This window comes from Melitaea cinxia, chromosome Z (genome assembly GCF_905220565.1).
Source record: "Melitaea cinxia chromosome Z, ilMelCinx1.1, whole genome shotgun sequence".
In the NCBI taxonomy this organism is placed as follows: domain Eukaryota; kingdom Metazoa; phylum Arthropoda; class Insecta; order Lepidoptera; family Nymphalidae; genus Melitaea; species Melitaea cinxia.
Genome location: NC_059424.1, coordinates 5,086,584 through 5,107,263, shown reverse-complemented (window position 1 = coordinate 5,107,263; position 20,680 = coordinate 5,086,584). Strand labels below are relative to the sequence as shown.

General features: G+C 34.2%; 1 protein-coding gene across 1 annotated transcript in view; it reads right to left on the bottom strand.

Annotated features, from left to right (window-relative positions):
* The window catches only part of LOC123668521 (basement membrane-specific heparan sulfate proteoglycan core protein-like), a 72,119-nt gene that overhangs the window by 4,168 nt on the left and 47,271 nt on the right, over positions 1-20,680 (bottom strand). The window contains exons 44-67 of the mRNA XM_045602256.1: positions 20,207-20,398; positions 19,605-19,893; positions 19,235-19,385; positions 18,953-19,133; positions 17,431-17,642; positions 15,360-15,524; positions 14,942-15,038; positions 14,604-14,706; positions 13,747-13,973; positions 13,510-13,637; positions 12,934-13,203; positions 12,625-12,780; positions 11,005-11,159; positions 10,701-10,830; positions 10,330-10,493; positions 9,782-9,989; positions 9,232-9,426; positions 8,683-8,818; positions 6,941-7,076; positions 5,443-5,612; positions 2,549-2,781; positions 2,137-2,279; positions 1,685-1,792; positions 581-679 (exon numbers count right to left, since the gene is read on the bottom strand). Of these exons, the coding sequence (XP_045458212.1) occupies positions 581-679; positions 1,685-1,792; positions 2,137-2,279; positions 2,549-2,781; positions 5,443-5,612; positions 6,941-7,076; positions 8,683-8,818; positions 9,232-9,426; positions 9,782-9,989; positions 10,330-10,493; positions 10,701-10,830; positions 11,005-11,159; positions 12,625-12,780; positions 12,934-13,203; positions 13,510-13,637; positions 13,747-13,973; positions 14,604-14,706; positions 14,942-15,038; positions 15,360-15,524; positions 17,431-17,642; positions 18,953-19,133; positions 19,235-19,385; positions 19,605-19,893; positions 20,207-20,398 (4,048 nt within the window). The remainder of the gene's footprint in view (positions 1-580; positions 680-1,684; positions 1,793-2,136; positions 2,280-2,548; positions 2,782-5,442; positions 5,613-6,940; positions 7,077-8,682; positions 8,819-9,231; positions 9,427-9,781; positions 9,990-10,329; positions 10,494-10,700; positions 10,831-11,004; positions 11,160-12,624; positions 12,781-12,933; positions 13,204-13,509; positions 13,638-13,746; positions 13,974-14,603; positions 14,707-14,941; positions 15,039-15,359; positions 15,525-17,430; positions 17,643-18,952; positions 19,134-19,234; positions 19,386-19,604; positions 19,894-20,206; positions 20,399-20,680) is intronic.

The window sequence follows — 20,680 nt, the reverse complement described above, 5'->3', positions numbered from 1 at the left end:
AAGTTATACAAAAAAGTATGATAAAACAAAGAAAATTAAAACAATTATGGGAATCGAAATATACGATCATATCAAAATACAATAGATATATATTCCGTTTTTTTGGAAGAGTCTTATTTGGTAAACAAACCGCTGTCAATCGTAATTCACGTTTTTTCCGCATTTATCACTCACTTTCACAACATATTAGCTTACGGACATTTGTAAAACTCCATTTACTATTTATTTCACTAAAAACAAATATCATTTTATTATTTTAAAACACATAAAACTGTGATCGGAAGTACGCCATATTTGTTTACTATTTAAGACTATTCCAAAAAAATAGAACAAACGAGTACATATAGATAGATAACATTTAGAAAACCAAGTTTCAGATTTATTTGAATAAATTAATGGTATTATAATATTAATAAATGTTTAAAAAAATAAATTTAATGATACATTTAACATAATTATTATGGTTACCGCAAAAGAAACGTAATAAGCGTTTATTGCCTTTTACCTACTGGTTAATGTCGTTTAAGTAAATATGTATTCATGGCAAAAGGTTCACTTTATTACTATTTATGTTGCTTACTTCTGGTATATCGCCGCGGTCGTAATTCACACACTCCTGCAGGTTGGCTGCTTGTATCGAGGAGTTCGTAAGGTCTAATGTAGCACCGTGAAGTGTTACCTGTAACACGGTAACTTATTAGATAATATAAAATATTGATGAAATAAATAAATAAATAAACGCCTCACATTCAACAGCCGTCAATAGGATTTACTCCGGTATCAGGGGTCTAGAAACACACAATACACAAGCACAAACGCCCCGACAACGTCAAACACCAACACATATGGCTAATACAAATGTATGCCATGTGCGAGTATCGAACCCGCATCCACCAGCGAAACAACAACGAGCCAGTGCGCATCATTGCGCTAATGTAGTGGTCAAATAATAAATAATAATTAGGGAAATAAAAATAATAATAAGCGGTCTCTATTATTATTGTAGCCAGCGTCAGGGGTTTCTAAAGATCAACAAAATACGGACCAATGGTATTCAGAATACGTCTGTTATTCCAATAAAATATTTCAACTTTACATACTTTTATAAATTATATTATTATATTATATATTAGCAGTGCTCGCAACTTCACTAGACTTTACATGTTCAACGTGATTCTTTAAACTGGCAAAACTTTTTTTATTTATGAACCGACATGAAATAAACACTAAATGTTTAGTGAAGCTAATCACAATATACGAGTATTAGTGACAAGCACATCTAAATAGGTTAAGCCGTTTTTTTTTAGCATACACAAACGCGCAGACAAACAGACAAAAGTTCTAACAATCATTGTTTTGGGTGCTATTTGCGTTGATAAAGGTCTCAATTTATCTCATATACACCCGTTACATTTTTATTATATGTATTGATTGATTTTTTGATGGTTTCATTCTGTAAAGTATTACTGCTGGGCATAGGCCTCTTTATCCATGTATGAGACGGGTCGAAGTTTAATCCTCCAAGCTCCTCCACTGCAGGTTGGCAGACATATTCCTTACTATGAGTAAATATCGCTATTAGGTGTATATTCTAACAACCGGAATAGTCAGCTGAACGTGAACTCCGAGGCACGGTAGGAAGACCCACAATCATATTAATTGGTAAACTATATTTAAAGCTTACGTCTTTAATGCATCCATTGAACCCTCCGGTGACGCCAGTGTTGTTGTTGAGGACGATAGAGTCGTCATCCACTCCTCCAACGAACATCGAAGTTTCAAAGTTGAGCTCCTAACATAAGGAAATATGTTATTGATAGGGACAGTTATGTTTGTCACCTCGGTTTTGGTATATTTTTAAATCTAAACTAAGTAAACTTTTTTTTTTAACACAGATTCCAATCTACTTTTTCCTATGCCTATATGTCATGTTATCAATTTTTTTTCTTTATTGACAGAGGTTGTCTGTAGGACACTTTTTAAGTCAAAATTCAAAATAATGTTATTTTCTTTAATGTAATTCTAGATGTGTAATAAAGCATGAGATAAATAAGTTTATTATTCTATAAATTTGATTTAAGTGTTCCATCTAAGGTTCATACTCGTGTTACAAATTTTCTTATAGTTTATTGTTACCTTTGCTGACGCTAGTTTAGCTTCATAGCTCTGGCTCATATCTATCTTCAAAGACACGACGGGTCCGACGCGAGCGATGTGAACATCGGTCCATTCGTTAGGAGCCAGTGTCTTGTTACTGATCAGAACGGCGGGCTCGTTTCCTGTGAATAAAATATTTGGATTAATATTATTTATTACTTTTAAAGTAAACATTTGTTTGTATTTTCGCTCCTTTTCAGAACAATTTAATGCGCTTGTAAATATCTCAATTTTATTTATTTATTTAAAATTTAAGACATTGAAATAGGAGGCAAACTGTTAAAAAAATACATAATATAGAATTTGGAGCAGATCAGCCATAAACATATACCATTTGATTGCTATAAATTTTCAAGGCAGAAAAGTAAATAAATAAGGTATGTATGCTTACCATCTCCAAGATCATAGCGGAATTCGAGTCTGCCATCATGGACAGTCAAAGAAGTGAAGCCTCCGTAACCACGAGCTGATTGCGCGCAGTACATAATTATACCGTCCGTGACTGGTGCTTTGGGTCTGATCTTCATCGACATGCGGAAGTATCTAGCGGTCTTGGGTGGTTTGATGGCTAAGTAGGCGCTACCCGCGAAAGCTGGATACGCGATATTCTGGCTGACTTCACAGCTAAAAATATTTTTTGATTAGTATATTACCTATACTCATATTAAATGAAAGCAATTCGTTATTTTTATTGCGAAATTTTATTAAATTTTAATTTTAATAATTTTTTTTTGCGTAAACCAATTTAGAACTTAATAAATCTGCGTTTAAAAAACTTATAAATTACAGTTAAACTCACCCTACCAAGTCTATTTGAAAATTACTAATTCTAATTCGAGTTTAGCAACTAACTTGATATGCGACACAAAACGACGTAAAGTTGAAAATGTCAAGTACGGTACTATACAAGTAATTACGTTTGTAAATGTCCTTACTTGACGTAGCGTACTTGTCGACGAAGGGAAACTTAAAAAACCACATACTGCTCCAAGCATGAAAAGTTTGTGACTCTATTTTTTATGTATAATATGTTACCTCAGAACTCTTTATTGGAAGGATCAATTTCGATAATTTTTTAATAATCGAACGGTGGTGCTTGTCATTTCAGTTTAATCGAGATCAACAAGTGATTTTTGAGTAATCTTTAATAACGCGTCATTAACTCGTATCTACTTGACTATAGTTTTTCGTCTACCTACGTTGTATTGTCGATGTAATTGAAGCCGTTTTTTTTCGTTTGAACATTATTTACATATTTATAAAAAAGTAAATTAAGCGCTATTTACGTTTTGAGAATCGCCTGACAATCATCAGATATTATATATTTGTAAATATATACTACTATTATACGAAACTGCTTGGAGATTAGAAAAAAATAGAAATCTATGACTTGTTTATGTTACAGGATTTTTGTATAAATTTCAAAATCATTAAAGTTAGAGTAATGTTTAAAAATATTCGAGTTTTGTAGAATCACATCGTCTCGTACTGTGTCGATCTTTATTATTTTTCATCATTTGTTGGGCATTGATTTTTTTTTTATTATTATTCTAAATTAGACGTATTAGTAGTAGATTTGTAATACATTGGTTATGTATTATTTGTTATTATCTGTATCAATTTCGAGTTACGCCGAATTTTCATTTCTTTGCTTACTTTATTTTTTATGTATAGTAATAAAAAAATAAATCTATACCAATGTTATAAAGCTGCATAGTTTGTTTGTTCGAGCGCGCTAATTCTAGAATGTACTGGTTAGAATCGAAAATTATTTTTGTCCATTTATCGAGTGAGGTTTATCTAATACTATTAAACGAGCAATTCTTGTATATATATATAATCTGAATCTCGAAAGTCGAAGTATGCAGGGGATTTCGGGGCCGATAAATCAATATAGCTAGGATAAATTTTTAGGAAATGTCTTTTAATCCCTGTTTCCGTTATCCGTTAGAATACGAAGGTAAATTTCGCAATAGTCAGATTTGTTTCAGGTGGGAAATCGGCCGATCGGGATCGAACGAGAAGCCCACGGTTCAAATCCCCGTGTCTCCAGATCGATTATTTTCCTTTATTGTTTTTCCTTTTTTTCTAATTGCACTCATGATTTTTTTATTTAAATAACAAGCTCATATTTTTTTATTATGTCGGTAAAATCGGAAAATATATTCATATTTTATCAATATGTAATTCGTATTTAAATATGATTTCCAGAAAATACGATTTACCAAAAATACCTAGATCACCCAGGTACTAGGCTCTTAATATTTTGCTACGATTGTTCATCAAATTAACGCAAGTGAAACCGCGAGGAACAGCTAGTAATAAATAATTGTGTTTGATCGTAAACGAAAAAAAAAACCGACTTGTATCGACAAATAATATAACTTTGGTAGAATATAAAAAAAATAGTCAATCAAGAACTTGATCGTTATTAAATCAATCACACCACAAGCACCATATTTTAATTAAAAAAAAAGAATAATATAAAAGATATGAGTATATATTATGCTAGCGACCCAACCCGGCTCGGCACGGTTACAAAATCTATCAATGTTCCTCTACTATATTACACGTGTATAATACATATAAACCTTCATCTCGAATCACTCTATTAACTAAAGAAAACCGCATCAAAATCCGTTGCGTAGTTTTAAAGATCTAAGCGTACAGACAGCGGGAAGAGACTGTTTTATACTGTGTAATGATGATTATAACAGACATTAAAACAAAGGATGAAGCAGCGGGGTGCGGCTTGTAAATAAACGATTGTTTTGTTATAGTTTTATTGTTTTATTTTAAATTTTACGAGACCGGGCTAATTATTTACTCGTATTGGGTTATTGTAATAACCCAAATATTATATAAAGTCGAATAATTTTCTAGGCAATTAAAATAACTTGTGGTCGCCCAGTGGGCGAAATACGACCATAATTAATTTAAATTATAAGTTTGAACATTATTAAGGTTCTGTTGTCAAAGACCATACTTCTTTAATAATAACAATAATAATAATGAACAAAAGAGTATATATGTGTGTGTGTGTGTGTGTCAAAAACATGGTAGTGAGTATTTTTTTTATTGATTTAATGTATCTTTGTTTGTATGTAATTAAAACATATATTAGCATTCTGTGCTTCTTCTCTATATAAATATTATAAGTGTGCGAAATTTCATACTTCTCCATGCGCCCAATTTTCGCAATAAGGGGTACAAAGTTTTTGCTTCACGTATTAATATATAGAAGATAAAAATGGTATTAATGGTACATGTACTGGAACGACTCACTTTTTCCCGGTGTAAGTGACGGGGCACGTGCACTTGTACCCGTCGACGGTGTCTGTACACTTGCCCAGTCCGCAGAGGCCGGGGCGACACGCCTCGCCCGGGCGGTCGCAGTTCAAGCCCGCGTACCCGGCGGGACACAGGCAAGTATAGCCGCGTTCATTGCGTGCCTCCTGCTCGACGTGATATTAAACTATCTCAGTAGAGTTTTAAAAGTAATACTCAATTGCTAACACACAAAATTAAAATTCATATTTTTGCGAACGTCTGTGATTGATAAATTAAATATCCTCGTAAGGCCCAACCTAAACTAGGTCCCTACGTATTACGGCTTAACGTATACAAATTAGTTTTAGTTAGCTGCGGCCTAAGACTTAAATCTCTCTTACGCAGTCGCCTATCACTGAAAGAACAACGATTTTTGTTTTGAAAAAGGACAAATTGACACGTGTCATTGTTAAAAAAAATAGGTTTATATCTTGTGTCATAATATTTACATTTTAGCTCACTCTTTTCATGATTTCGTAACTGGTTTGGGCTGTAATTTCTAAATGTGTTTGTTCTTAATTTAAGTCGTTAGATCTGACGAGGATATATCGGTGTGCAAAAGTAATTCACTTGTGATGTGCATTTCATAAATTTTGTCATACACACTTGGATTTTAAGACCGAAAAAGACCTTTGTAGGACTTTTAAAATAATAATAATATGTAAGTAAATAATATGTAAATAAATTTATTATATTATTTATATTATATGTATCTATTATATATTAAGCGGGTGGAGTGACGTCCAGAAAAAATAATAATAACATTTTTTATTGTACACCAAAATACAAACACTGTAGTGAGTTTCAGTTGAAACACTTGGAATGGTATTTACGTTCAAATACATTTTAAGAGAACGATAAATTGAAAACTCGATAAAAATTTAATTGAACTGTTTTGTATATTTTATATCAATTAATATATGAAAACAAATTTCGTATTTTAACAAGGTTATATATCTCGTAATTTTTATTTTTTAAAACACTATTAAGTCCTTTTTTTTTCTTTTTAGTTTGTTAGTCTTCTTTACTAATTTTTAATAATTGTGATATGCATATTATTTAATTTCTATAAAGTGCTAAATTGATTTTTGTCAATAGGTACGCACTTATTAGACAATATTAATATGCTAAGGTTAAGATGTCACATAAATTATATATATCATTTTATAGATAATTGTTTGCTCTACCGGGTATCCACAACTAAAAAAAATATTATTGCTTTTATTTTTGTAAATTAATTAATTATCAAAATTATATATATCACGACTTTAATTTTGAAACAACGTTAACATGATTTACGTTCGATAAATTTTTTACTTTTTTAGTGCGAATTATTTTCACGGGTATTGCTAGGTAGACAATAATGCATTAGAAGCCTACAATAAAAACAAATCTTCACATTATATTTATTATAGAAAAAGTTTGTGGCATAAGGCAGAAATCTTTTTTTTACCTGGCAAACACCATTGTTGAGACAGAGATTAGGTGAGCAAGAATCGCAATCCGAAACATGGTATATGTCGAGACTTTCTGCCATTATGTTCTTTTCTTCTTTGCCGAGGATAAGCATGCTCACACAGCCGACGAAACTGAAATAATTACTACAATATGAGCAAATGGTACTTTCTAATTTACACATCATAGTTTTGTTTATAAGGTAATGTTAATACAATTACGGTGTAAGTATATACGTTATATTGTCAGCAGGTAATCGGCGTTTTTCAAGAGAAATTCTAAGACATTTATATAACCACTGTTTCGTGATAAAGTAGAAATAAAAATATAGATATAATCTGCACCAAATACCATAATAGAAAAAAGGATTTAACACCGTAATTTGCAGTTAATTAAATAAAAAGACGCCACGTTGGCGCAGCGGTCACAGTCATGGATTGTACCTGTTGCGCTGGCGGTTGCGGGTTCGATCCCCGCACATGACAAACATTTGTATTGGCCATACAGGTGGTACCATGGTCTGGGTGTTTGTGCAGTCCTAGTGGGTCTCCCCACCGTGCCTCGGAGAGCACGTTAAGCCGTCGGTCCCGGTTGTTATCATGTATAGATAGTTACTCGTTACTCATAGTAGGGAATATATCCGCCAACCCGCATTGGAGCAGCGTGGTCGATTAAGCTCTGATCCTTTTCCTACATGAGGAAAGAGGCCTATGCCCAGTAGTAGGATATTACAGGCTGAAGCGATTGCAGTCAATTTTGTACAGTAAATCAATATATATATATATATATATATATATATATATATATATATATATATATAATAAAAATGTAACGGATCTCTGTCTGTAGATGTAAGATATATAAGAAAAAAATATTATTGGACAAAACAATGATTGTTAGAATTTTTGTCTGTTTGTCTGTACGTTTGTGCGCGCTAATCTCCGAAACCACCTATCCGATTTAGATAAAATTTTCACTAGCACATTGTAGTAAGCTTCAATTATCATTTATTGTTTGTTTCGTGTCAATTAGCTTATAAATAAAAAAGTTGTGGCAATTTAAATAATCACGTTAAACATGTAAATACCCAAATGACTGCGTTTATAAACTAAAATAAACCCAAGGATGTATCTAAAAAATGCGGTCCAAAATCACTATTTCACACGAACGAAGTCGCGGGTACAGCTAGTATAAAATAAAATTGTCTTTTCATTCAAGTAACAAAAATGTGTACTTATGAATTACTTATATATGATTCTATTGATTAGCAACCGTTATTGTATAACGAATACTCGAAGGAAATAATGCTGTTAACTAAATATTGGCTATGCCTTGTTGGACACCATACGATAATCTGATCACTTTTTTTTATGTCACTAGGTCGGCAAACAAGCGTACGGCTCACCTGATGGTAAGCGATTACCGTAGCTTATAGACGCCTGCAACACCAGAAGCATCGCAAGCGCGTTGCCGACCCAATCCCCAATTCCCCTCAGGAACTCTGATCACCTTATTCACCAACAGGAACACAATACTGCTTGAAAACAGTATTATTTTGCTGTGATCTTCTGTAAGGTCGAGGTACTACCCCAGTCGGGCTGCTCTATATTTTGAGCAGGAAATTTCTGCTGTGCCCTACCTCAGTTATAACACTTTTGAAATTGTTGACAAATCGTCATTGTAAATTAGTACTAAGTTTGTGGAAATAAACATATTGTTATTATATTGTTATTCACTTACCCTGGAGCGTTTTCTAGTTCGGGAGGTCGTTGGGGTGGGGCTCCGCCGACATAAAGATTTGCGTATAAGTCCAAAACCTCGTACTGGTTAGATGATTCAGCCACGAATGGACCAGTGTTATCGACGTCCATTGTTACTACAATTTGTAAATTTGGACATTATTCACATTAAAAGTAAACTATATGCTGATAATGAGTATTGAGTGTCAATTGAAAATATAACACATGTTTTATGTATGCACCAACCCGCCTGCCCAGCGTGGTGACTATGGGCAACACACATGAGTTCACGCCATTTTTGGCGCGAACTTGTGGAGGCCTATGTCCAGCAGTGGACTGCAATAGGCTGAAATGATTTATGTATGTAAGGATCTTAACAATTATACAAGACTGCTTAGACGGAAAATATCGAAAACCTATTACTAGTTTCTATACAAGGATTTTTGTACAAATTGATCTATAATAAGGATATTATAACAAAATCAATAAAAGATAATAGGAAAAAATAAATTATATTACAATAATACCAGATATATTATTAAGAGAATACCTTTAGAGCCACTGCGACTTAGACGTATAGTGTGCCATGTATTCAACTGCAGAGGGCGGTCACCCATCACGATCAGAGGAGAGGATGTGTCAAATTTAAGAGTAAACTCTGGAACTCCATCGACCAATTGAAGGATCAAGTTGTCGCCGGTACCATTTTGGTTCTGACTGTTGTATAAAATGATTCCATTTGGATCTGAAATTATGAATGTTTTCGTAATTATTTTCACGTATCTCGCTTACCTTCTTATCTGAAGATTTAATATAAAACAAAAATGCACTATAAATATTCCAAAGTAAATTCAAAGATGAGAAGGTGATCTTAATGCTAATGTAATACTTTGTTTACCAAAGAATAGCATATAGGATACATTTTATTATTATTATATATTAATTATGTACACGAAAAAGGAACCAAAAAAAATATTACAAAAACTAGAATACAAAGGCAGCCTTATCGCATAGAGCGATATCTTCCCGGTAACCTTGGGATGGAAACTTCGAAAAATAACAAATACCTAATTATATGAAAAAAATTATAAAAAGCATACCAGAAGGTTTAAATGAGACCTCAATGTCGAACTGCATGTAGGCATCCCTTAGAGTTGGTAGCGCCAACCAACTGTCTCCGTTGAACTTGGGTACTATACCAATGATACGCAGAGTGGCGCGGGTTTCTACTCTAGCACGGTTATTAGATACTCTACACACATATGTACCGGCGTCGGCTTCCGATAAACTTTCCAAGCGTAGAATTCGCTAGAAAACAATACAATATTATTATTTGTTATTTTGGCATAGAAAAATAGTTTAATCAAACCAATCCAAAATCCAAACGACTTTTTAATTTTAATGCTAAAAAAAACACTTTTTTTCAACATCTTGTAAAAAAAAATCATTAAATTAATAATTTTAATTATTTAAAATACAGTAAAGCAAAAGCGAGTCATTTTATTATAATTGCGATCTTTTTTTTTTGTCATGGAGTCATAATTTTAATTGACTTGATTGTTCAAAAAAGAGAAATGTCACAATTTTTTTACACCGATAACATTTTACCTATTTTCGGGGTCGCGTTAACCTTGAATAAAAGACATACCTCATTCTGTCTGACACCGGAAGGTAGTTGAGAATACTCTCGCCTCCATTCAACGGACACCGGTTCTTCCAAGTTGTGGATGCATGGCATCTCAACGGTGTCACCCAAACGAGCCGTGTACGTAGTATCTCTATTATTTCCCGGGTACGGAAGTTCGTTTTGTCCTGCGAAATTCATATAAATATTAACGAGAAAATTCATTTTTTAAAATTTAAAAAAAAACATTAGTAGCTATCACAGACTCAAAATATAAAAATCAAAAGAACAAAAAGATTGAGGAATAGAAAACGTAACTAGAATGATTTCGTTGTATGTATATCACTAAAACAATGTTGTTAAACTTGTATCTTCGTAAAATTTTTACGGAATACCTGGTATAACTTCAAGCGTAAAGTTGTCGTATGAGACACGTCCGTACGGATCTTGACCGATACATCTGTAGATACCAGCATCAGACTCCTGAACACTTGATATTTGTAAAATGGCTCCATCGCCATAGACCTAAATAAGGAAAAAAAACAGAATTAAATAAAACGAATAATCAAAACAGCAGGTTCAATAATAGTCGTAAATAAATATATATATATTTTAGTCCTTTAAAAAAAGAGACGTTGAATGTGGATATCTTAGAATGCTGAACTAAATAAGTATTACGTTATTTTTACTTTTACTCACTATAGAGTTGACAAATTGGTTTGTCCTATATCTCTCCCACGAAACTCTAATATCTCTGGACCTCATTCTACATGTTACTTCGACTTTATCACCGACTCTGTACGGCCTTCGAGGCTGATCAATGGCTATAAGATTAAGAGATTCGTCGCGAGGTCCTGTAACGTGAGAATAACATAAGTTTACAATGTTTAGTACTATACAAACATAAAAAAATGTATTTTAATATATTAAGGCTTACACTGACACATGAATAATGGACGAATTAATAAATATTATGTATTTATTACATAAACATGATCATGCAAAAGCCAAGGTGGTTAGTAAGAAATAAAATGTAAAAACACACAAGGAATAGTTTAAAGGTTTTTCAAAATAAATTAGAATTTATTAATAAACGTATATATATAGCTTAGTTCAATCTTGACAGATCTAGGGGTATGGCTAAAGAAAAAATAAAAAACACTAAAGCAACTTTTAGTTAAACTTTTAACTTAAAGTTCAGGGTCAACAATACGATTTGATGTGTGTACCGAACATTTGAGTCTATGAAAAGAAGAAAATGAAAGTGTAAGCAATTTTGAAAGACATCAGTAATTTATCAATTTTCTTGTAACTTAAAAATGAGCATTTATTTTTCTTTACTAGCTTCTATTCAATTACTAGCTGCCCGGAGAGACTTCGTTCTATCAAAAGTTAATAGATTTCTATTTATATAGATTTTAAATTATTTTTTTAGTATTAAAACCTTGCGTGGGCTTTAAGGAACATACAAAAAATAAATTAGCCGAATTGGTCGAGCTCTCGAGCCTTCTCGAGTTTACGATTAGCAACATTAATTTTTATTTATATATAAGAAGATTTATTTGATGATCATATATTTCTGACAGACGGTGTCCTTTCATACGAACTGGTGATATCGTGAAGTTTAAATAAGTATTGTGTTTTCTGAAATTATGCGATTTTCCATTATATTATCTTAATTTTTACTACCTAAGAACATTTTACAAAGTACTAGAAAATTAAAAAAAAAGGTTGACGAAATGGTCCAGCCGTTCTCAAATTTTGCGTGTAGCAGTGTTGCTATTTAGCGTTTATATAGATTTACTTATAAGAGACGACGTCGACAATATTTGGGAACCAGCAGTTTTTACAAGATGACCTTAGTTCGCAGACCTTTGGAGTATTTGCCATGTACTTTTAGAAACTTTTAAACTTTTGTATTATTTAGTAATGTCAACTCTTGATTATATATATGCTTATCATTGCACATCAAGGTTGTGTAACTTGTATTTTGAAATTGTGCTTTTCTTTTAGAGAACAATTAAAAAAACTAGACTGTTTTCTTTTTTACCGATATTCGGAGACGTGATAATACTTACGAAGACCGCTTCTTAAGTAAAATTCAAACTCATCTTCTTGTTTCGTTTAAAATCGAAAAAAAGTATTTAAAATATGAATCGATGTTCTAGCTGATATTAAATATATATTATTTTATACCTATATATATGTCCTAGATCCGCCTTCAGGTACATTTACGTATACGATACACATATACAATAACATTTTCCTGGATAAACGACACAATGGATATAAACCGGGATGTATACTAATAAAATTTACCGGTTCTAAGAGTATTTACGCTCGAATCCTGTAACACTAAGCAGTCGCGTTCATCGCTCGCGTCCCGACAATCGTTGCGATTGTCACATACCAATGCAAAGTTTATGCAACCGCTGTCATCCTCACATGTGAACTGAGTCTCCAAGCACTCATTGCCTTTACATAAAATAAAATAGTGAACCAATTATTTAATAATAAAAAATATAATAGGAATACTAAACAAAACATGCAATCATGCTGTCGTTAGGCAATAGAAGCAAAGCTATAATGAACTAAGATTGAGCGCTGTCACAGCCGACTCGCACTGACCCTCGATGTAGAGGTCGATGTAATTGCTTATCTGTCGACCGTAAGCATCTGTCATGAGACAGACGTAGCGGCCGCTGTCGGTTTTCTGCGCGAGTCTTATGAAGAGGGAGCCGTCGCTCTTCTGAAGGACGGAGCTTGGAAGCGGTCGGCCGTCTTTCTTCCATTGTATGGTTCGCCAGGGCTGCGTCACATTACAGCTCAACTCGACCTCGGAGCCCGCGTACGCGCTCTGCTCGTTATCGTGAGACACCATCCCTCGATCCGTATCTTCTATGAACCGTTATCAATACATGCACAAGACTGTACCTCATTCACATTCACTGGTATAGCAATGTTAAACATTCGACGTACATATCTGTTTTAAGGTTATGATCGCGTGATTTTGATTACCATGGCCTTGCAAATTATAACAGGTGCGCAAATAATCACGTCTAGTGCGACCTGTACATTGGTGTGATTAAGCGATTGAATCGATTGATGTGTGTGCTCTTAATACAGTAATAGCATCATCTACGTGCTAGTTATTGTGAATATATTTGAATCAAGGCAACACGACGCGTATTGTCTAATACTTACCACTGACTCTCACTTCGGCGATGGCAGATGCGTTCGCGACTCTATTCCTAGCAAAACATTCATACTCTCCAGCATCTTCGATTTCAATTTTGTGGAAGATTAAAGTACGGTCCTGGATTTCTACGCGTCTAAAAAGTACATAATATTTTAATAACTATAAAAAATATTTGCTTTATAAATGGTAGAATTTTAGGAGAGGAACTGTTACTGAATCATATACGTAAATCACTATATTACCTAGAGAACGACGTCCTCGATCTCCATGTGACGTCGATGATATCGTCTCCCTCGACAAAGCACTCGACTGTCGGTGACTGTCCGGGATGGACGGTCTGGGTGGGGGGGTTGAGGGTGATGATGGGCGGGGCCACGACTTGGAGACTTGTGCGAGCGGACTGCTGCGCCTCTCCCGTACGACGGTTATACAGGGTGCATTCGTAAACGCCAGTATCGGACTTCGTAGTCTGCCATAAAATTATAACACTTATAATGCAACTAATTTGTCTAAATTTTATTTTTATAGGACTATGTTGGTAGACAAGGAGATCGTGATGGTAAGCGGTTATAGTAAACTATAGACGCTTGCAACAGCAGAAGCATCTTTGCCGATCTTACGCAGGAGCTCTGGCCACCCAACAGGATTACTCGAGAAAAGAATTATTTAGCTGTGCATGGTTTTATAAAGTTTAGGTACTTTCCTGGAAATTGAAGGAAATTTCCTGCTAAGCCCTACCTCAATGAAAAAGTTATTGTAATATTGAATACTAGTGTGATCCTTCCCCTACACGGAGAAAGAGGCCTATGCCCAGCTGTGGGATATTAGAGGATGAAGTGAATATTGAATAATTAATTTATTTATGCGACACTTACTACATTAAAGTCACAAATACAATCACCAAGTCCGAATTTTGATGATGTCTCGATGTTGGTCGACCATTGTTTTATAAGGGTATTAATTTGTTATAGTAAATAGTGTTTTGTTATATAAAAATCCAAATCAATAGCGTAATATAACTAACTACACATTATTCAAATTAAAAGAGAACTACTTAAAGGTTGACTATTTAAATCACACTAGCCCTACTGATACATACGTTGTAAATAACAAGTTCGTTGCCTTCTTGTCTTGCATTGTTTTGCAAACGATTTCTGTCAGCGCGGCCCCAAACAACGGCAAATTCGTCTGATGCATTGCAACTGAGTAGAAGCATATTATTAAAACGTAAATATTAGGAAAATTTTCAATTATGAGCAATTAAAGAGAAATAAAATTTGAATAAAATTTTTAGTTACAGAAAAAAAAATTAAGACGTGAAGAAAATATGACCAAAAACTGAGGGCCAGAAAATCTGGGCAAAAAATCAAGTGTTTTTTATTTCATGCACTTAAAATATCGTAATATGTAGCTTAAAAAATAAATAATAATAGTCACCTAATACGGCTCTGTTGTCCCTCAATAACTGCAATATCCTTTGGTTGAACGTCGTAAGGGTTTTCATTGTTGTCAATATTGTTGTCACCGCTTCCATCTATGTTATATAATAAACATTGTAGATTGTATTTATTTATTAACTTACTTATTAAATATTTTTTACTTTGTACCAATAAACTTATATATTTTTTTTTCTGTTAAATACTTGTTATTTCTATAGACTATATTTCACTTGGATACGTATTTTTGTGAAATATAGCTTAGAACACTCATTACTAGTAGATATTTCTAATACTTAATTTATTTTTCACTGTTGTGTGTCAGTAAAATTAAATTAAAAACAGATAAAATATTAAATTCGAAACTCAAAAATGACATTTTAGAAAAAAAAAGTAAGAAAAACAGAAACGAAATATACCAATGCTGCCACCGTCACCTCTTTCCACCCGGATGATGAATTGCTCTTCAATCGTTCCAGCGGCAGAGGACGCGGTACAAATGTAGTCACCATCTTCGCTTACACTCGGTATCGAGAGCACCGCTATTCTTGGTGAGGGTGGAACTAACAAACGCAAGTCGCTCGCTGAAATTACAAATACACATTAATTTTATTATTTTCATTAAAACAAATTTAACATTTAAGAACTGTGGAAAAGGTAGTTAGTATAAGGGAGGGAAATAAATGTAGAAAGAAAGAGTAGGAGTTTTTTGTTAAATCCTTCCAAATCAAACAGTTTATATTAATTTACCAGAACTCCTTATTAAACGTAAAATAATATTAAATATCCCGGATTTTTATTCTATTTTGATTACACTCGTATAAATAGCTCGTCATAAGTCGCTATTTCATTGTTCTTGACACTGATTATGACAACAAGTACACAAGTCGTAGTATGTTTTATACCATTGATTCCTTTGAGCCTTCTACATCTACATACAATAATATTTAACAGACACGCTGTTTCAATGCGTATTGGTGGATATATTCCCTACTATGAGTAACGATCGCTATCAGGTGTACATGATAATAACCGGGACTGACGGCTTGACGTGCTCTCCGAGACACGGTAGAGAGATCGACAAAGACTGCACTCAGGTGTACATGATAATAACCGGGACTGACGGCTTGACGTGCTCTCCGAGACACGGTAGGGAGATCGACAAAGACTGCACAAACGCCCAGACCCCGATAAACATCTGTATGGCCAATATAAATGTTTGTCATGAAAGGGGATCGAACCCGCAACGGCAAACACAACAGCCACAAACCAGCGTTTTGGCCGTTGCGCCAGCGCGTCGTTAATCTCGTATACCTCAGTAACGGTATAAATATAATTAATAAATATCTTATAACATACATACACGGTCGTCTGTTCCTAAAGGGGGTGATAGACCTTTTTCGCCCGTGTGTCACCCTAAGTACGCGTACTTAAAAACCGCCGAGTAAGTTCGTTGGCGATCAGACAAGTTTGAAATATTGCTCGTAACCCGCCTCCGCTCGTGCGTGTGGCAACGCTGCGAGCCGCGAGCCGCCAATTTTAACTGACTTCCAAAAAAGGAGGAAATTCTCAATTCGATTCAGAACCTTAGAACTTTTGACTTGATCGATTTCCATGAGTTTTGTTTTAATCAAAAGGTTTTATATGTCGTGTGTTCCCATTTAAATTTGATTGCGATCTAATAAGTAGTTTTTAGGTTATATCGATGTGTATGGCATACGATGTGTTACTTGTCGATGTAATTGAAGTCGGTTTTTTTAAACACAATTATGTTTCGCTAGTCCGTGGATCTGGAACGCTTGTAGTGTTGGTATTTGTAATTTTTGTTACTTTTGACTGAGAAATTACTTAAAATGAATGATTTCCGAACTTCGTCTTTATTTGGTTTTTAAAATGTAATACCATTCATCTTCTAAATAACACAAAGCTTCTTCTGTCGACGAAATCGCAATACAGAATGAGTAAGCTTTACGTGTGTCACCGACGTCGAGCCGAGTAAGTTCGCGATCTTCAAAACCGCGTACTTTAAGTTCGTAAGTCTATCACCCCCTTAAGGTAAGCAACTTAATGCTTGTTTTATATGTAATTTAGGTAACAGCCGGCTAATATAGCTTAATACTTTTTTTTATAAATATACATGGAAATTTTATATAAAATTCTCGTGTCACAATGTTAGTTAAAATACTCCTCCGAAACGGTTGGATCGATTTTTATGAAATTTTGTGTGCATATCGGGTAGGTCTGAGAATCGGCTAACATCTATTTTTCATACCATAGATATAGGGGGGTTAAAGGGGATTAAGGGGGTTCGTTACATATATGGCAAAACAACGTTTGCGTGGTCAGTTAGTATTATATATATATAAATACAAATATTACACCCAGACTCAGGCGGGAATCAAACCCGCAACCCACGGAGCAGAAAGCACGAAAGCACTACAAACTGCGCTAACGAATTAGTCTGTAGTCTAGTGTTAATAGTAAACTTACATTTGATAGACACTTCCGGTTCAGGATATCCGTCAGCGCGACATTCAACGTTGACCCTGTCGCCTTGGTTAACGTCGATGTAGTTGGTGGGGGTGATGGTGATGACCGGCGGTGAACGGACCTTGATGGTGGCACTGGCGCTGGCCGCGCCCGCGTCGTTAGTCGCAGTACAAGTGTACTCTCCTTCATCATTCACCTCCACATTTTGGAATCTAATCACAGAATAGTCATAAAAATCAGTTTTTTTATGTTCACTATCGCTTATGGTGGTTCTGATTTGTTATTTTTAAGCCAATTAAAAAAAAAGCTATATGACTTTTTAACGATATAACTTTTTTGAGCCATTTGTTCAATAGAAAATTTGTGCTTGTTAAGTGCTCTTATTTAAATTTGATCGAGATCTGATGAGTGTTTTTGAGTTATTCCTAATAATGCGTATTTAATTGAATATTTTATTTACTGCTTCATCATTACAGCCTATACAGTCCACTGCTGGACATAGGCCTCCACAAGTTTACGCCAAAAATAACGTGAACTTATGTGTTTTGCCCATAGTCACCACGCTGGGCAGGCGGATTGGTAACCGCAGGGCTGGCTTTGTCGCACCAAAGCCAGCAGTTGGATGGTTATCCCGCCACCGGTCGGCTTTTTAAGTTCCAAGGTGGTAGCGGAACTGTGTTATCCCTTAGTCGCCTCTTACGACACCCACGGGAAGAGAGGGGGTGGGTAAATTCTTTAGTACCGTAGCCACACAGTACCGTAGCCACACAGTAGTAGTAATTTACTGCTTACGTCGGATTAATTGTCGACGTAATTAAAGTTTTTTTTTTCTTTTGCGATCAAATATAATTATTATCTTATCTTATACTATTAAACGAGCAATTCTTGTATATATATAATCTGATTCTCGGAAACAGCTCCAATGATTTTCATGAAATTTAATATGCAGGGACTTTCGGGGGAGATAAATAAATCTAGCTAGGATTCATTTTTTAGAAAATGTCATTTTATCCCAGTTTTTAGACAGTAAAAAATATCGTTACAATACGAAGGTAAATTTCGCAAATGTCAGTAAAGTTGTAATAGCTCAGGTGGGAAATCGGCCGGTCTCGATCGACGGAAAAGACCACGGTTCAAATCCTCGATCGATTATTAATTTTTCTTTTTTTTTCTAATTGCACTCGTTATTTTTTATTTAATAATGTATGTAAAATCGAAAAATATTATTTATATTTTATCATTTTTATTTTTGAATTTTTATATTTATTTATATTTTATATCATTGTCGGAAAAAATATTATTCATATTTTATAAATATTTAATTCGTATTTAAAAATGATTTCCAAAAAACACGATTTACTAAAAATACCGAGCTAAGCTTGGTCACCCAGGTACTTAGTTTAAAGAGTAAAATAATAAATAGAGTTAAGAATGTTGCTCCTGTTAAAAAAAAATTACGAATAATTTTGATAACGAAATGTAATTTATATAAGACCTCTTTAATGTTAAATTGGATACCAACCTTAGAATATTGTTCTGTAATATTTGCACGTGTTGTGAAAGCGGTCTACCATCGTTCCTGCCCCAAGTGACTACTGGTGGTGGGATGCCACCATTTACATAACAATGTAGTTCGTACTGACTTCCGAGCGTTACTGAATTCTCGCCTTGAGGGTAAATATCGATCCTCGGAGACTCACGACCTGTAAAAGACCTCAATTACCAGTTTTTCCCCTTGAACATCCTTAAGTAAATGTTATCGCTTAGTACAATAAGGACAGTATCATTAGAATGATTCACTTACGTTCGATTTCCACGTAAACGTAGCTGCTAACAACAGGTCTGCCGTCGATAATTCCTTCGCAGAGGTAGTATCCCGCATCACTTTCTTGTGCGTTTGTTATAATTAGCTCGTTGTATCTTTGACTTGTACCAGGGCCAAATGGTTCTTGATACTAAAAAGTAACAAATAAATTATAAGACGTAAAATAACATTTTTATCCTATCAAATAAAACATTGATCGCATATATATCTAAATTGCGCGACATAACCGTAAAAGGTTAAGACAAAAACAAGACGAGGTTAACAAACTGTTTGTCACTAGTGGATATAAAGCTAAGTGTACGTGATTGTTTGATTTGTATTTTTTAAGCAAATCAGAAAAAGTACTAACCTTAGTCCATTTAATAAGAGGCGATGGATATCCATGCGGAATACATTCAATTGAGCCGCTTCCGCCGGTAGGAATCCTGAGCTGATTTACAGACAAGGTAATGTTTGATATATCGCCAGGTGATACTGGTGCTGTGGGTACAACGGTCAGTACGACTAGCTCTGAGTTTATGTTTAAATAAGGACTGGTCTGGCAAATGTAAACGCCCTGGTTCTCTGGAACAGCAACTTCGACGTAAAGGACACCGTTCTCCGATCGTACGTTTGGTAAGAATTTGGCTCCGTCTTGTCTAAAAAAGATATAATAACGTTAAAATATTTTTCTATTTGAAAGAAATCAATTTTATACTTTGACGTACATAATTATTTTAAAGTAAAACTAGTAATAGGGTTAAGAAAATATAATCTAAGAATACTACAACGGTAATCCAATGCGTTAAAATATGGATGAATATTGAAATAACTATGTTCGATGCCTTTCATTTATAAATGGGACAAAAATATTCAATTGATGCCGTTACCATGGATTACGCAGTACATAAAAACCTTTATAAGAAGTATCATAGTATAGTAATTATAAAGAAGTATATTATAATTGTTTACCTGATCCAATCAATGCTTCCAGCGGGAATATTGGCAGTTCCAGTGCATACTACACGTGTGCTCTGTCCCTCGTTAATAGTGGGTGACGACGATGAGACGGTAAGTCTTTGACGCGGTGGTCTGGACGGTTTTGGCCTGACTGTCACAATTGCAGTACGGTCCGTGGAACCGGCTGAGTTCGAAGCAATACATCTAAGAAAAACAATAATATTGTGTATATTTGTTGTGCTCACTCTATTGTATCATTAGCCCTATCCCGTGGAATTTAAAAAGTTAGAAGGAAGTACAAAACAAATAGTGTTATTATGAATATTCAGCTACATTTATTCCAAATTTAATTTTTTGTATTTATTTATTTTATTACTGAATTCCTTTGATATTTTTTAACAACTAGCTTACCTACCAATTTTTAAAAATCAAAATGTATAATTATGAAAAAACGACATATTAACAAAAAACAAAATGCGGTAGGAA